Here is an 18,854-nt window from a genome sequence, read left to right on the forward strand (position 1 = left end):
AAACTCCAACCATCAAACTTCTACTGAGCTGGGAGGACTCTGGTACTTGGCTGTCTGTTGCAGTGTGGATGGGCTTGGATGGGGAGTACAGATGGCTACGAAGGGCAGTCTGAACATCCAGGATGTCCAGAATCTTGTGCAGAAAGACACAACTTGAGTTAATCAATTAAAATGAAAAGCTGCACTGAGATCTGTCGGACTTTGGAACAGACACACCAACCCCTGACACAACCGCACCAACTGACAAAACTCTCAAATAAAAAGCATTAAGGGACATTTTTGAAATGGCCTACAGGGAAGCGTGAGGTCTCTATGTAGCCATGATTTTAAGTGCTATTCTACAACAAAAGAAGGGGGGGGGGGGAAGGAACTTGAGAATTTTTTTAGCTGGATGTAGACATGCAATCGGAAACATCACAGCAATGCTCAGGTCAGCCCAGCAGCCCCAAATCCTTTCCCAGTCTCACTGGCCAAAAGCAGATGTCTGTGGACATCCATAAACAACACTGTGTAAACAACACAGCAAGCACGAAGGGAGAACATCCTCAAATGCCTACCTGCTCACGTATTGCTTCTTGAGCCAGAAGTAGGGTCTTTGCATTGAAAAGTGCTGAATGATAATTTTTTGTTTTTACGTATCACCTTTAAACAATTAAAAAACCCTTTCTAAAAAGAAATCAGATTTTAAATTTGGTGATTAATGACAAAATCATGGCTGCTTTAAAAGACATTGCTCTAATCTGCTATCTATTTAATATTCAGATTTTTCTGTGTTTCCCTTAGTCAGAAGTCAGTATTTAGAAATAACTGCTGGAAAATATTTTCAATAACCTTATTATTAAACCAGCTTGTGTGCAGAAGCTTTATTAAGGATTTTCTGAACATTAAAACAAATATGTCATGAAAGCAATCAATCAAGATGCCACAACCCCACATAGTTGTATTTTTAGTATAATCAAAATAAATGCGTGCACAATACCTCTTGGAAAACAGAGTTAGAGCTTTTAGAGGTTCTGCTGCAGTTTACGGTGTCTTTGTTGACTTGCTGACCTTGTTATTAGAGACTAACTTTAACGTGTTACCATGTTTATGACTGTTTGTTGTCCTCCTCTGTCGTAAGCCTGAGTGTGAAGGTATTTCTATATCCTCCTTCAAGATTTTAACCTCTTGTCTGCTCCAGACTAGAGTATGAAGCAGAATGCATATGTGCACTGTGCGCTGCATTTAAATGTATCTCCCCCACTAAATAATGTGGACATTCATTTGCTATGGGCAAGATACATACGGGATGGATCCAAGGCTAATGACTGCCTTCCTACCCCAATAAAGAAGTCCTATCTAACATCTGCAGCACAGTGGGTTGTTCTTCGTCTCAGAAGAAAGCAGTCGAAGACGAGTGACCCTGAACATTGCTATACTAAATGCACTCCTCTTCGGGAGGAGTATTGGCTAAAGTACTGAAACAAAATGACATTTACATTGTACGCAACAATATTATAAAAGCTATTAAGGTACATTATTTTACACATCCTCATAATCTCTCCATACTGCTTTACTTAATTTCTGATAAAATTGTTGAGAAAGGGTACTTAATGTAGGACAGTCAGTAAAAGTAATTTATCATCTTCCCGCTTCGGTGCTCACGTTATCAGCGAACTCATTTTCTGCATTCATCATGCAATCAGCCTATTATTTGCATATTAATCAGGCAGTGGACCATGAAAGAGCCGCATCCCAGCCAAATGCTGCACTATCTCAGGAGGAACACTCAGTAATTATCATACATCAGTGTTATGATGTGGTAATTGATTATAACATCTTTCTGTTGCCCCTGGGGAGTCCCACTGCTAACCCAGCTTCAGGCATTCTGTGCAGATTTTTCTCTGAAAATTAGAGAAACCATTGCTGTCCTTTTATTAGATTTCTTTTTTTTTACCTTTAGAATAGACAGCTCTCTGAGCATTTCCAAGTTACTTTTGCTTTTTTTTTTTTTTTTTAAATGAAACCTTCATTAGGAAAAAAACCCACCTGACTCGGATCAGAAAAAGTAAAAAAAACCAAACCCCCAAAACAAAACAGTTGGGCTCATTCTTGTTCGTCCTCTCTCTTTCAAGGTCTGGTGGCTTTTTAGGTGCTGGTATTGCTTACATAATACCCTTTCCCCATAAAACACAACAAAATGTTGCAACTTCAATAGACAGTAATTGCAAAGTTCGCATAAAGGCAGTTAAGCTGCTTTATTTAGGTGCCAAATGAGAGGCTAATTTTGGTCCTCTCGTAAAGGACAAATGAAACATCTGCCAGTTCAAACTTGCACTATTTTTAGGACCCAAGTTCCAGAGGGGTAAAAGAGAGAAACAAACATAAAACACAACCGTAGCTACAGTGCAGCTAATCTCACACCTCCTTCATGTGTGCAAACCAGGCAGAGAGGAGCTGGAGGGGGCAGCTCCTGTCCCCGCACTCATCCCAACCTCCCTTCGGCAAGCGAGAAGGAACCACGCCATAGAGAAGGATGTTTTGGCCGGGTGTCTGCAGCGGGGCCGGGCTACCTGCGAGGAGAGGTGGTGAGAATACCTCGCAAGGACAACGTTACTCTCCAAAGCAGCTTCTTGTCCTGGGACAGTCCCATCAGAGAGACTCTGAGCACTGACAGCAACATGGGGATATTTTGGCAAGCTCAGGTTTTGCCAATAAATAGTATCAAACAGTGCCTGAATTATTCTGGGAAACAATCGCTGTTTTCAACCCCACTCCAGGGCATTATAGATACAGCCAAAGGAAAAGTATCTTCTAAGCTGCTATCAGCAATATCTTTGACAAGTATAAATATGGGACATGTACTATCAGGCCTATTTTACATTTCTTGCTGTCGTTATATTTTCTCCTTTTGTTAGGCTTTTTAACTGGATATTTTTCTACTTTCACTTTTATTTAAATCTGATCTCAAATCCACTTTGCTTTGTTTTCAGTGCAAGTTTGTTTCTCACAAGATTTAAAATAATCACTGGATTCCTTCACTTGCTGTTTCTCTGGACGGCTGCTGGCAAATTTAAAAACCTCTGATACCCATTTTAGGTGAGAAAAATTCATCAGTTTTTCTTGCACCCTAATGCAAAGGACAGGCTAGAAGGTAACTTAGACGACATTAATTTTCTGGTAATTTTCTGGTTTTTTCTTCTCGAGAATGATTTGCTATCAAGTAATATATAACTCTATAATCAGAACAGGATTTCGTTGTTAGAGTCTAACAGGCTGTTTATTTCCCTGTTTCAGAGCTACTTGGTGGAGAAGACAGCTGTCTCGTAGCTCCATCCCCATTACAAGATGGGAATAACAACTCGTGAGTTCGGTGCTAGCACACCTTTTTTCCAGTGTTTTGGGAGGAAAATAGCCCATTATCTGTTCTTTGAATTGAAAGCAAGGTAATTTTCATCCAGCAGAGGAGCGTTCTGTAATTTGCTGAGCAGCGGTTGGGCTGTTGGCTGGGGACGGCCGAGGGCGCGATGGCTATCTCCATCCCACCGGTGGCCGCCACGTGGCCACGGGGGCTGGACCTGCAGCCCCCTCCTTTTCCCACAAGCAACCACAAGACCAACGTGAGCTTCTGCCAGCTGCCAGAGCCTCCTATTACCAATAGAAAAATAGCTGCTCCCTTCGGAGAAGAGCCTTTCCGACCTCTTCTGCAGCTGCCAGCCCACGGGGGACAGATCCCGGCCATCACCCTGGCTCCTGACACCCCCCCCGGAGCGGCCTGGCCTTCCTGTGCTGCAGCACGACTGCGACGGCCTCGCTCGCCTTTCAGTGCTGCTCCAGTTATTTTTATATTTGGCTTTCTAATGTATCAGCTCATCATTTTCCACCCAGCTCCTCTGTGGTTAGCAGCTGGCAGGAGAAGCCCCCCGTGCCTGGAAGCAGGGAGGGGAGGTAATGTGGGCCCCCTCCCCAAAGGAGGCTGCTCATCTCCAAATGCACAAGTGGAGGGAAAAGAAAATGCTGGTAATTAATGAAATGAAGTAATAAGTAATGAAATGATGAACAGTGGAATTTACAGAGCTCTAATATTCAACGGCCATGGTTTCTTTTAAACAAGGCCTGAAGAGAGCGCAAGGAAGTTACACGCTCAGATTGATGCAGAAGTTACAGTGGAAGCACGTCTTCACAAACTACATCTACTTTTTAGGAAGTATTATGCTAACTGGTACTCCTATGAACTACCTGAGAAGCGTAGCAGCAACAGGAAAGTTTCTTTTTTCATACAGCTTAAAAAATACACTCATTCATTAATTCTAATTTTTAAAAATGAAGACTTTGAGAATGAGCCATTAGTGTGCCTGACTAAATGCTACTGCAGAGGTGCACATGAGCTCTTTGCTCGGAGATCTTTTCCCGCGCACCAAAGGGGAGTGAGCATAAAGGACCCACATTCCCAAATTAGCCACAGAAATAAAAACATAGCTGCAACTTGACTGGGTAACTTCTCGAAAATGAATGCTGAGAACCCGTAACCACACTTCAGAGTGAATTAAATTTGTCTTCAGAATCCAGCATGAGTCTCCTCTTTGCCGTATTAATATGAAAAGTGTGTTGGTGCTTTGTCATTGTAATTCAGCCGCAAGGAATATCTGCCTAGAAACCAGTGTTCACTCTATGATTATATATTTTACTTTAGCACTTTCATAACAGTAAAGCTATGACCACAATGAGGATGGAGTCATCTTCTGCAAGTTTAATCACTGGGTGGTTCAATGGACAGGAAAGAATACAACTAGGACAGGAATTTCTCTACAAATACCAACTACTTGCAAAGCATTGCTGATGGACAAAGGACTACGGCCATGCAAGACAGCCTAGGGAGGACAGACCTAGGCAGGAGGCAGAAATGACCAGATGATGGCTAGCAATGATAGCCAATGTTATATTAAGAATGAACTTGAAACACTGACTTCACGCTGCATTCCCAGGTCCCAGTAAGGTGCCTTGACAGCGATTCTCCTAGTTTTATTGATACCAGAAAGGCTGCCAGGAAGGTTTTCATGGTCCAAATGTCAGGGAAATGGCACAGAATACGATCATACACACTACAGACAGACTACAACAGCTGCCCTTATGAGGAGCCAACTGATATCCTATGGTTTGAAATCAAGACAGCCACGGCCAACTGCTTCAGAGCCGCAATCTCAAGCCACACAGAAAGAATGTGGAAACTTCACCAGTATGCACCAGTGTGCTTCAGGCTTAGCATGAAGGTAACTGTTTGGCTGACTTAGTTGTTCAGCTCCAAACTTTAAAAATGCATTTGCACCTAGCACAAAAGCAGACAACCTTCTTGAACAAATGCAGACTCAAAAATTGGTCATCAAACATACACCATCTATGCGAAGAATTCTTGCAGTCCAACTACTCAGCTATTAAAAGCCATGTGATCTCCCTTCTCTTCCATTTTATAGACTACGTTAACCACAGACATTCCATGTCATACAATTTTATTAACCCAGAATGCCAGCAAATGAACGCAAACCAACCTCTCTCTTCTTTTTGATTCAACAACAAAAAATAGCTCAGATTTGGGAAGACCTGTCAGCTTCACTGGACTGATCACTTGTCTGATCTCAAGGATCATCTCTCCATGTGCTAATTCCAATCGTGCTCTGGAGTACCATCTTGGACAGCTCTGCCCGTCCAAAACAAAACAGTACAACGAAAGAAATAATCAGGAACCATGGCGAAATGGCGGGGTGTGTGTGTGTGTGTGTGTAAGAGCTTCTCCATTGCCACCATGTGGCCAGTGAGCTCCTCCTGTAAGCCCATCAGGATGGTAATCCTGAATATGGATTGCAAGCCTGAAATACACTCTCTCCCCACCTCGTTTCTCTCAGAGTAGTCAATGTGACAGCATCCTTCTGTTATTAGGTAAATGGGAAGATCTACCCCGTACATAGTTAACTACCTGCCCACTCAGCAGCTTCAGTACTGAAAAATATTACAGGAATATGTATTACATAAATAAAAATATAATGGATACCTGGGTTTGTCATCATTCCACAACATGTCTGTTAATACCATAACTACAGTAAACCATAGATTGCATTCTGATTTTTTTTCTGGTTTTCTTTCCCAAGGGATGATAAGAAGTAATCTCCCTGTTGTTACAAATGTTTTATTTTGAAAATAAAGCTTTTATGCATATTTTAGTTGATCTAAATACAGTAGATCTTGGGTTTTTAAATCACCAGATAATATGCAATTATCTCAAGCTAGATTCTGATTTTGAAACAAGCTCTAATTAGCTCCCCATTTTATGCTGCTATAATCCTTTCTTCAACTCCCATGAGTGTTACTATTGCTAAGCAGCATGAGGTTAGGAATGATGGATGATACCCAGAAAGGAAGACAAACAAAAGGGAAATTCAAAATCCCCTGAGATCACCCGCAGCTGTATCGGCAAATGAAGATTTCCACATTAGGTCATAAGACGACCCTTACAGAAACACATACCAAAAAGGCACGTCTTTTTCCCACTGAGTATTTGCAAGTCTTTAATGTAGTATATAGAGAGTATATGTCCTTCACAGAGGATAAATACAAAAGTGAATAAAAATTCAGCTTTCCTGGGAGTAGCTATGAAATCAACAGCACCAAAAGAGAAACTTTGTCTTAATGTCATATAGATGCTCAGTAAAGACATAAGACCCCAAAATAAAACAAACTAATAAGAGCTATATACAGTACAAGTATTTAGAAAAATATCCAAGCACATAAACCTTCTTCTGGCACATGGCTACTGTCCAAACCCAACCCAGCTCTGATCATCAGTAATGCAACTAAATAAGGGCCAAATTCATCATGAAAAAATGCTGATGCAGTTGGGTGACACTAATTCAACTTTTTTTTTCCATGTGATTTGGTCCGTGCTTTTGACACATAAATCATTAAAAAGGCAGATTTACCCAAGGGCATTAGAGCATTTAGGTGGAAAGAAATACACAGAAAAAACGTTAGAAAAGGCACAGTGATACTATTTTTGACCACCTAGGGTACAGACACCATTTTTGTGTAAAATACATTCACTGAAACTTGCACAAACTCATGAAAGCCTTGATGAAAGGTCACAGGCAGAAAATACAGATATATATCTGGTTGTAATTTTGGTATAGACTGTGGTTTTTTTCAAAATTCATAAATACAGCTTTCAAAGAAGAAGAACAAGCCTGGCTTCTCTTTGCTATCTCAAAATATATATACATGATGCTTATCCATTCATTCCCACATATAAAAGACTGATGGGTTCATCTGTCCACGTGTGACAATGGAAAATTACCAGACAAAAGAACAGATTTTCATGAATGAGGTGTTAATCAAAACCTTATGATCTAGAAGTGTAACTAACTGGGTCAGAAATCCAGAAAATCTTGCTAGTTTGATAGAATACTGCCAAACGGTAATGAAAATACTCACAGCTAATAAAAGTTTGAGACATTACTATGCATGTTGACACTCTGTACACTGAAGACCTTCTTGGCAAAGCACTCAGGAGCCACTGAATGTATTAGTTTAATTTTGCTTCTTTCCCTTCATGCATTCAACAAGTTCCAAGCCAATTATATTACATGGAAAAGGCTCCAGACCTTTTCTCGTTTCAAAATTGTTCTGATTAATTTCTGTTTTAAAATTACAAGTGTGCAACCTTTTCTGCCTTGATTTTCCTGGGAAATGTCTCAGAAGACCAGAAAATTGGAGCTGTCTCTTTTTTTCCTGCCCTGGAGTGGAGGATCTTTCACAAATGCATAATTATTATTACCTTTTCCAAACTGTTTGCTGCGTTTTTAATTACAGAACAGCTGCTAATAAAAGAAAATTACTAAACTGCCCTTCCTCATTCAAGTAACTTCGTTTCGTTCTTTTGTTCTGCGTGGCGTCACAACCTTCCTTATTCCTTTATACAGAGAAAGCCACCAAGAAAAGAACGTTTTGTACAACAATTTTATTTTTAATCATTGGAAAGGAGGAAGAAAAGGGCACAAGCCCATTTTCTCATTTGTAAGTCTGCTTTAAGGAAAGAAGGAGGGCGATCATCAATAATATGATTTTATTAGCTGATAGGAACGTGTTGCCTCACAAGATATTAGCTCAAGGGCAGGAACTGACAAACGAGATTGGGAGTGTGGGAAGGGAGCAAAATATCACTGCAGCAAAACTGAACTTCCTGAAGGAAATCACTTTCAGCTACCAGCGATCCTCACGGGAATCCGTAAGGTGGTCGGATTTTAATACTATGGGCTTGTCTTTCAATCTTTTATAATTACAGTTAGTCATAAATATGATGATTAGCAATAACAATGCAGCCTTTTCCCAGCTCCTCTGATTTCAAATTCCTCTTAAAATGGCTACAATTAATTACTCATATTTTCCATGCTGTCTTAGGCGTTTATAACTGTAACAGTTACTCTTGCATAGTACTGATGCTACGAAAAAGTAGTCAATGGCACACTTTTAATGAATGGCAGTGTATAAAACGTCGCAGGAAATTTCCATGTTCGCTAAATGCTTGGCTATAAGTAACAATAGCCCTATGATTGCAAATAATTTTTTCCCATTTTGGTTTTGTTTTCATGGTTTGCTTTTACCAGGGGCATTTTTTTTTTGCTTTTATCTATTTATTTTCCACTGTTGCTCTTAAGAAAAACGTGGACTGAATATCATCATGGATTCTCTTCTAGTAAAATCTTTTAGAATGCAAAATAGTTTCCCAGTAGAGAGAAAAAGCAGTTTGGTTGGGGTATTCAGAATAAACCCAGCAAGCTCCAGAAAAAAAAGTGTTTCAGAGTGCAGAAAGGTGGAAGAAGACCACAACCCATCCTTCTCTGTATCCTGAAATGCAGTAATTCTCCAATACAGGGCACCAGCTGTAAGTACAGAGCAGGGCACAAGTATTTTTCTAGAGTACAAACCAGCCCGAGTGGTTTACGTCAGTTAAACATATCATTGGTAAAAAGTCTGTGTGGGTAGACTTTGGTATCTAACAGCAGGAACACAGCTGTTCTGTTCCAGCCTCCTTCCTATACTGTGGCCATCTTAAAAAACCTTTAGCAATTCACTTCTCTTTGACAGTCATCTTTGCTGCATCTGCTTTTTTTGTAAACAGAAAGGGGAGAGAGAAAAAAAGGTCAGCTTGGAATATTTAACAAAGCTTGAAAAAGAAAGACATAATGTGGTCTTTTCCCCACCTTCAAATTAACAAAGCAGATCTTGTGCAAATGAAAGTGGCAAAAAAATATGCCAGTGAGTAAGGCAGCTGGAGTATGTAGATCACATTACAAACGAAAGGCTTGTTTTACAGCCATTGTCACATGTCAAGTTGATAAGCTGAACTATGGTAAAAAAAAAAAACCAACAGAGCCAATGATCTCCAAGATCAGACAGAGTCTCTTTACCTAATATATGCAGCTAAATATGTGTACTCCCTACATCTGCCATAGCAACAAGGAGAGAACAAGGAATTAACTGCGTTAATAAAAAAATTGAAGGGACTCCTGTATGATACAACAAAACGTGAGAAACCTCTCGGCATCAAAGCAAAAGAAATGTAACAAAAGCACAGAGAATTATTTCAGAGCAAATCATTGAAACCAGCTGATTACCTGAGCTTGCACATCCCTGCTGTAGGGAATCCTGTAATGATGTCACAGAGTGAAGGACTAGATAAGAGAGGAGAGGAAAATCAGGGAACAATAAAAGGAGATGCCAAACCACAAACTAAACAGTAAGCAGGCTCAACAAATAGCAAACTGCTGATCTCGGCAAGGGAACACTGCTCATTTAAGTCAGTGGCATTATAAGGGTACAACCGAGGCCAAACTCTAGTCTGGCCTTTCTGTATCAATAGGTATTAGGATAAGAGAGAGCCACAATAAAAGCGTAATTGCAACACAGCATTCCCCCTTTAAAGCCTACTTCTTCTAGCTCACCTCCTGAGAAAGCAATCGATATTCTCCTAGGAACAATAAAAATCCCCTATGCAACCCTAGAAAACAGCACACAAGATTTTCCAGCTCTTTGGCCAACATTTTTTGAATTACGTATCATATTCATGCCTAGATAATATCATCCTAATTAGGAACTTGATAACTGCTGCTTATCAATTACGCATAAACGAGTGCTTCGTTCGTAAACATTCCCAGCGCATCCGCCTAGGGACCGGCTGGGCTGTGAGGGTGGATGCTGCCACTTCCAGTAATGCCTGGACTAGGACCGGGTGCAAGTCTCACTTATTGCAAATTTAAAAAAAAAAAAAAAGAAAAAAAAAGAGTTTTCCTCCTCCTCAACTCAAACAACATAGTGGAATTTTAATTACCTTGTCCTTGTTGCTGCCCTTGTGCAGGCAGGACACACTGTCCCAGCTCACCATTCAACCAGAGCTGCATACGAATAAATGGTTCTCGGCCTTTTTGGGTCAATTTACTCCATGGCTTTGGCCTGGAGAGCATGTCACTGACACTTCCTTGGGACAGCCCCAATACCTGAAGTGAAGCAACCAAGAACGGCACGTTAACACATTTGATGTGGAAGGGGGGTAATTTAAGTCACTTTGGTTTCCTTTACTGCTGTACCGCTCAAGTCGGTTTTATATGGACAATTAGTAAAACTGAAAAATGATATCTGTAGGTAATTAATTGATGGAAACGCTTTTCTCCTGCCGTGGTTTCCTTCTGGAGCATAAGTTTTTTCCTGCAGGAACAGAGCGGCAGCACAAACGGCAGAAGGATGGTGCAAGATTTGCATGCTTTTCATATTTTGTGTCAAATAGTTTCATCAGTTCTAACAGGAAAAACACAGAGTCCAGGCACACACAGGCAGATAAAACAGGAAATGATTGGCATGTATTTTGTTCTCAAACAAAAATAATTGGGACTTTTGAGACTAGGCCTATATTTGGTTGATTTTTTTTTTGATATGAATTATAACAATGTGTGTTTTTACCTGTAGCAGCGGCTGCTCCACATAAGTAAATATTTAAGAATACAGCCGACTGCAGCGAAGGGGGAATTTCAGATGGGCAGAATGCAATTACTTGCCTGGAATTCAGCACAGGTACAGGGGTTAAAAATCACACTTAATGAAAGCTGCAGCGGGATCTTTAATGACCCCAAGAGGTCAGGCTTTTCATTTTACATCTTAGTGAAAAGGTAATAGTGCGATGCCAGCTCCTATTATACTATTATATTGATTCAATTCTTTATAGGAAGAAGGAACACCCCATGTCCACCATTTCTTATAGCTTGGGAGGTGTTTTCTGGTGGTTGGGGACCCCTCCGAAATCCCATGTGTTCCATGCTTAGGGCCCACAATGTGGGAACTTCAGAAAGCCTTATCATGCATCGCATACCTGTAATCAAACATTACTTAAAAACGTCTCAAAGCACACTAAGATACCAAGCACTAGGTGTAAGAAATGACTGTGAATTCTTGACTTCAGACTAAGGAGAGGTAGGGGATTTTCTGTGTGTTTGTTTAAATACCCTTGTGCACATTTCCAAATATTAAAAAAAAGGAAAAATGCTCTTGTGTTCATAATCTTCACTTATAACAAATTTAAGACTCTCCAGTCATGACAATGGTATTACTCAAATATTCCATGAATTCATTACATTAAGCATGAAATATTGAGTCTCAATAACGTTTGCTTCAGCTTTCAACGTTTCTAAACTGGGGGGCCCCATTTCTAATTACAAGTGGCTGAAGCCAATCTTTGTATAAAAACCTATGCAATTCACAAAATACAGGAAAACGAATACTTTCCTTTGTGAGCTTATTTTTTAAATATTTAACATCTGAAGAAAGAACATTTTTCCGTAAGACACACGTGGCATTACCCCTCCGTTAAGCTGAGCTCCGTACCAACGTAAGGAGCAGAACACACATTCACAATACTGGTGTAACAAGAGATAACCAGTTCTTTACCTTTTCCCCAAAGATCCTTTGGCAGATGCCATTCTTTGCTAGCTTTTCTTTGACCTGCCGCGTTAGCTCTATCGTATCCACTTCCTGGTACATATAAATCTCATACTGCTCGGGTGTCAGTGGAGGAACTGAAGGTTTGGATGGCTTTGACAAAGACACGATAGGGGATGAAGGGAGGGGGCTATTTTGTGGTGTCTCACTGCGACTCGCCCCAGTCATGCTCAATTCAGAACTCTGGGAGTACGGAGATTCAGCGTTTGGCCACTCTTTCCAATACTCTGAAGAAGATGGTCCTTGGAGCTGGCTACGATCTGGCCTAGTCTGATTGCTGACCTTTTCTTTTCCACCACTGGCTTCCTCAACTTTTATATCTTCGGGAAGAGCTGCATTTCTTCTCTCATGCTGCACAGTATTCCACCAATGGTCCTTCCAAGCACCACCACGTCCCAACTCATTTTTAACATGCCTCAACATACCCTGGGCAGAATCACTTATTCCATGAAGCTCTAAAACAGGTGCCTCCTGAGGCTCCTTTTTGAGCCCAGAGAGGTTCTGCAATGCAGAGATACTGGAATCAGTGACAGATGAATGTTTCTTCAGGGATATGGCCAAAGGAGAATAGCTGGAAACCGAAGACATTGCAGGTGTAGATACTAGTTTGGGGGACAGGATAGAAATGTCAGCTTGAGATAAAGGTGGTGTTTTTAAGGCAGGTTCAAGGGCAGCCTGCTGTGCCTCCATTTCGCGTCGGGCTTGTTGCAGAATGGATCGAATAGCATCATCAGAATTGCCACTGCTAGATGCAGAAGGCGGCTGAGCCGGCTCAGCTATGAAAAACAACCAAAAGACTAAATGCAACACAGGAATATGTTTTATATTCAACACGTGCTACTGTAAATACTTCCCTGTCAGAAAAGGGCTGCAATACATTTCTGGATGGGAGGGAGGAATTTTCACTAAGCAAAGATTTGCACTTTTCAAAATAAGGTAAGATTTCCAAAGTTCTTCACTGTAAAATTTTTATACTTGCCAAAGTGCTGGACATTTGCACACACAGACTCAACTGCAGAAGTCTAGTACTACTTGCCTGTTCTCCACCATTGTAAAAATTTTCAAATAAATGCCTTTGAAAATCAAGCCTTCACCTCTTCCTCCCCCACCCCAAGTGGTCAATAACATTTTATAGTTCTATTTACAAAGTTATTTAACCTTTCACTTCTATCTCCACAAATGAATCGTAACGCACACTCAAAACTGAACACAGCTGCATTCACCTGGACATACTATTAATACCCTCTTACAATATAAATATAGCGAGTCCTTTTACCTCCAAAAATATAACACACAAATTACAAAAAAGCAAGAACTTTAGTAAGAGACTTCATTATTTCATTTGACAAGCTAAATAATGCTCCTGCTTCCTGTTTTCTTGTTCCATGGTCCCAACCACTGAAATAAACAGCTCTATAAAAATCAGGCTGATGCCTGGCCATCACTCTCTGCCTTATCCGAAGCCCTAGAATGGAGCCATGGGCACTTGCAGAAGAGATAATACCTAAACGCAATATTTCAGTGGTGAACCAGGACTCATGTGGCTGTGCTGCAGCAGTCAGGGATGAGCAGAGACTGGAATGTGGGTGTAGAATTATCTCTGCAGAGCTAGGAGGTTTTTGCAATGGCATCTGTTTCCATTTAAGTTAGTCTCCACTGAAGTCCACAGTGCTTGAAAACCAATTCCTCTGAAAGCTACTCTACAAAGAATGGGGAAAGTGAAGCACTAGATAGTAACAGGGAACCCGTACACTGCAAGAAGTGGCCTCAAAGTGAAATAAGATTCGAAACATGCTGCGTATTATTCTAGTAATATTATGCCTCATCTGAATACATTTCCGAATTTGCCTCTCTACATTCCTTCCTGTCACACACTATAAAATAGATGAAAAGCCAAGAAATGGGAAAAAAGGCAGTGGGACCATCTCTTCTGTTTTATCTACTGGTTTCATAGGGAGTTTTGAGGCTGAATTAATGTTTGAAAGGAAGTCTGAGATTCTCAGATGAAACATGCTACTGAACAACATGCTTGCAGTTTCCTACACACAGCCCACATTTTTCTCTATGTAATAATTACTTGTATAAACCCATATTATTGAAATCATATATTAACTATTCTTTTCTATTTTGCCATGAGATTAGTTTAGTTTTCATTTAAAAGACAACTATCCCAAACTGTAAATCAGTATTTACTTTAAAAAATGAAACAGAAGTAATGCACAGTACTCTATACTTCAGCATTAGCCCTTTAGCAGTGCTGGAAAGTTGGGAGGACTATGAACCAGACAGAAATGTTAACTACATGACAGCATACAATTAGAAATTAAACTTATCTCAGGCTAAGATGTTAAACTAATGATGTTTTTGGGAAAGGAAATGCTTTTTGGATTTGCCAGTTCATTCACTGAATACATTCTGTAACCAAAAATAAAGTCATATAAAAGTTAGAACTGAGTTTGCCTATATTATAATTTCAGTACATGATGTCCACAGTACGATGGTACTATGTGACTGGTAATTGCTGGCTAGATCATGACCTTCACCCTGACAAATCCATTCCGTTCCCTCTCCCATGCAGTTGTGTCCCTGGGGCCTGAGTTAGATAGAAGAGAAGAGAAAGCACAAGCCATTCCCTCTCCAAGGAGCAAACTGGTAGAAGAAAGGATTTTGTAGGTTTGTCCTGCAGAGTGACTGCCTGCAGGTCTGGAGTGTTGTAAAGAAGGCAGAGCTCTGCACGTGGGAAAAGGTGCTCAGAAATCTCCCAGCATTGCTCTCCCGGGAGGGGGGCAGAGCAGAGTGGGCAGAGCGCTGAGCAGAGACGCTGCCAAGCCGTGACACGTGTAACCTTAACTTGGGATGTCTTATAGACAGAAACAACTCCACTAAATAAAAATAATAATAATAAAAAAAAGCTCTTCAAACCTAGATTCAAGGCTTTAAGAATATAATTAACTGACCAGAAAGCTCATGGTAATTGTTTTAATTAAATTCTGAAATAAAAGGAGCTAGAGAGAAAATTAGACCATACCTGTTTTCTGTACTTGCAGCTCCCTTTTGGCTTGTTCGAGAATGGATTTGATGGCTTCATCAGAGCCAGTCTCTGTGGTTCGGATTCTTGTGGTTATATTACCTGAAGAGGAATACAAAACTAATGACACCGGGAAAACTTTTATTTGTTTGGTTGTTTTTTTAACACAGACAGCATATACTGATACACCGCCAGCATGACCTGACGCAAGTTTACATAGGACCTTTACTAACATTTACAACACCAAGTACTTAACATAATAAAAGACAAATATCCTCATTGTGCAAAAGCCTGCCTGCTAGCTGCACTAGAATGATGAGAACACTGACACCATCAGAGGAAGAACTAGGTGGTCATATATTCCTTTTCCAGGATAACATACATAGGTCTATTTTTTCCCTTTTCATTTTTTTGGAAGGGGAGGGGAAACAGAAGGGAAAAGAACCAGAGGTGAATGGAAGAAAGCTAAAAACTAAGATCAGGAAACCTTAAAAATTGCATCAGCTGCTAGGCGAAGTAGGATGAGTATACATTCAGCCAAAACAGAATTAAAAAGTAACTAGATAAAATAATTTTTAACTTTCTAGAGGTTAATACATTAAGAGAAACAGTCATTTAAACGCAGATACCATTTGAAGTACTCTCCAGCTAAGAGCTATTACTTGCTATTACTTGGTGGTTTGATTTTGTTTTGGTTTATTTAACCACTAAGGGGACGAAAAGGAGGGAAAACTATGACTGCGAGTGTTATTGCACTTAACTGCATTTTTCATTATGAGATTATCATTTGTGAGCAAGATAATTTCTGACTGGAGTAAAAAATATCTACAGAGTTTCAGGGTACCTGTTTGTGTTTTTTCTTTTTCTTCTTGCCTTGCTAAAAGAAAAATTCTGCAACTAATCTATAACGAAGAAAAACGTTCATACTTCCTGTTCTGTGATAATTTATTGGATCTGATGTTCACTTATGTTGTTGTCTTTTTCATACACCATACTGAAGTATCATACTAATTTAACAGCATATTAAAGTGTATTTGTCAACATAAGCCCCATGAGAAGAAAGAAGTAAATCTAGAGCAGAAGCAGTATGCGATCGATGTTGTAATTGTGCAACCTTCTGCCTCCAAAATCACAAAAATAGCAAAGAGAGCATTTCAATAGATCTGATGATTTTATAAAGTCACTTCTATCACTTATTTCTTTTTATCTGCGTACACAGCGAGGTTGGGAGTGGAAAAAGTATCCAAACAGGGTTACGTTAGTACAGCAGCAGCAGAATTAGAAAAAGCAAAGTGTTCGTCTAACCCATGGTTTGTTTTATACTTACTGTCTGTTTTTCTATCAGATTCCAGGCCAGAATCAAACTGCACAGTTTTAAGGAAACACACAGCTAAAGCACACTCCACTTCCTAGGTATTGACTGCAAAGAAAAACACCTGCCTGTGACGTACCTTCAGACCCATTTCTTCGTTTCGGTACTTCCTGAAATAGTCTGTTCAGGTTCTGGCCTGGATTCTCTGTTGAAAAACAAGTTTGGTAAGAACAAAACAATCAGGGGATGGTTGCTCTGACATCATGGGCTGTGTGACATGAGAAGCTAGCAGCCTGTCTCTGAACACGAGGGTTCGAGCTGTCCTCGCCCCCTCAAGCCTTTGTCTGAGCGCTGGAGGAGCTGGCTACTTTGGAAGAAGCAAGGCTGGCTGATTTGTTAATAAAGATTACAGCTACGTTCGGAAAGGAGATTAGACAGATATAAATAAATGTCTAGAGATACCAAAAATGAAGAGGTTAAAGATGGGCAGATAATCCCCTCAAGTACAATCATCAAAAGGAAGAACAGATTATAAATCTAACAGTGTGCGCTTTCAATTAAACAAAATCTAGGAAAACCCTGCCTGTCCTTTCCAATATTTCTTGACTGTAAACAACTTACTTTTCAGTTTCTCTAAATGTAAATCTCAGTCTTTGCTTAATATGAATCACAATGAAATGCATGTTATTTCTTAAAACCACTGCCTTAAATATGCAAAGCTGCTTTAAATTAGGATTGTTTTTTAATTACTCATCTCATGCATCACCTATGATATTTTGTCAAAACACTTTAGAAAAAAAAAAAAAAATCACACAAGACGCAATAAGAGTCTGGTCTCAATAAACAACCCCAAATAAAAATTTTCAAGTATTTCTGAGGGCTGATACCCTTAGTAGCTGCTGACCCTTTTCACTCAGTATTTAGCTCTGACATGGAGCTATTGGGAAGTGAGGGATGTAAGTGTCCCTGCTGCTTGCTCCTGCTGACAAACACAAGTCAGCGGCTAAAAAAAGCATAAGCAAAGATACTAACCTGCTTGAGTGCTGAAAAGCAGAGTTAAAAAGCTGTGCTTTCTGTACCTGACATTTGATTCGGGTGAAAAACGGCAGCAACGCACGAACGGCCCCGTACAGGGACGCGTCCGATTTTTAACATCTGTAACTAACAGGAAAACAGGGCAAGACCCTTGGCCGGCGAGCACTTACCTCTTTGTCTACCCTGGATGCTGCGAAGAGCCAAGATGTTCTGCTCGTCCGAGAGGAACTGCTTCATCTTATGAAATGGCTCCTTGCCTCTCACAGTCAGTTTATTCCATGGCTTTGGCCGGGCTAGTATCTCACTCACAGACCCTTGCGACAGTCCCAACACATAATGTCCAAATATCCGCTGTCCAATATTGTGCTTGATCAATTGCTCTTTCACCTGACGTGCAATTTCAGCTGTGTCTATCTCCTCGCCTTCAGAGATGCTCCCAGCACTTTCTGACTGGCTGGGAGACGGGGCCATGCCATTTACATCCGGACTTTGTTGTAATGGACTTTGGGAAGATATGGAGTTTGTGCTGTAAGGACCTGTTGAAAAAATCATGCTTGTGCTTCCTGCTTCCTGCATTGCCTTGGAGTAGAAGGACTGCATTAGCTGTCGCTGGAGGAGAGAGTTTAGTGCAAATTTTCCTGTGGAGGCCAGGGGTAAGCTGGGGCTCGCCAGGGATGAGCTGAAAAAGTCTTGACTTAAACCCGTTGGTGAGAACTGGTGTGTACCATTAGTATTGGAAGCCTGCTCCCCCGCGTTGCGGAGCAACTGAGAAGGAGGGGAGGCCGGCAAGGTTGCAGGACGCTGACTCTCAGGCTGGTCTTTCCCTTTTCTCCTGGCTGACCCTACAAGGAAGGTCAAACATAATGCATTATGGGGGATCAAAGAGGGAAAAACCAAGATTAAAAAATGCAAAGTTTGCCCCGCAAAGGGAAAAAGTGCAGATTTACAAGGGCCAATGAAGTGGCGGTGGGATTTTTGTTTTCGGTTTGTTTTTGGTTTGTTTTCGGTTTGTTTTCGTTTGTTTTTTCCATAATTGAAATTTTAATAAGCCAAACAAGGCCCCCAAAACAAACAACATGCATTTCATGTTTGCACCTTTCTTGTATGTTGCAGCCTGGAGAATCCCCCTTACAAACATTAAAACTAGAACAATTACATGAAGTGCAGTTATACATTTAAAATAAATGCAGTTACAGACAGCAAGTCTCTTTGTTGTCTCTCATTCAAGACATTACTCATTGGACCTGACTGAACCCAAATGCAGCAAACATTTACATTTTGGAACAAACCAATTTGAATAAAGGAATCACCATTAGGTGGATGCACCAAGATCACTCAGTTAAAGTCATAAAACGCTTCAGAATTCAGTAATCCCAGGGCCAGTGGCAACTTTTAACTTTCTTCCAGCTGCAAAAACCATAAGCATTCAAGTATCTGGAAATTCCATGACTTGCCATTTAAAAAATG

General features: G+C 40.5%; 1 protein-coding gene across 10 annotated transcripts in view; it reads right to left on the reverse strand.

Moving 5' to 3' along the window:
* Window positions 1-18,854, reverse strand: part of CUX1 (cut like homeobox 1) — a 283,672-nt gene that overhangs the window by 57,780 nt on the left and 207,038 nt on the right. For 2 of the 10 annotated variants that reach the window (XM_052804539.1, XM_052804538.1), the window contains exons 15-20: window positions 17,558-17,923; window positions 16,492-16,557; window positions 15,041-15,142; window positions 11,962-12,788; window positions 10,355-10,520; window positions 9,642-9,698 (exon numbers count right to left, since the gene is read on the reverse strand). The exons of 1 other annotated variant lie outside the window; for it this stretch is intronic. In XM_052804539.1, coding sequence (XP_052660499.1) covers window positions 9,642-9,698; window positions 10,355-10,520; window positions 11,962-12,788; window positions 15,041-15,142; window positions 16,492-16,557; window positions 17,558-17,923 — 1,584 coding nt within the window. Of the gene's footprint in view, window positions 1-9,641; window positions 9,699-10,354; window positions 10,521-11,961; window positions 12,789-15,040; window positions 15,143-16,491; window positions 16,558-17,557; window positions 18,230-18,854 lie in introns of all 10 variants that reach the window. 7 more of the 10 variants (XM_052804535.1, XM_052804533.1, XM_052804537.1 and 4 more) reach the window with 5 other exon arrangements.

Source organism: Harpia harpyja, chromosome 12 (assembly GCF_026419915.1).
Source record: "Harpia harpyja isolate bHarHar1 chromosome 12, bHarHar1 primary haplotype, whole genome shotgun sequence".
In the NCBI taxonomy this organism is placed as follows: Eukaryota; Metazoa; Chordata; class Aves; order Accipitriformes; family Accipitridae; genus Harpia; species Harpia harpyja.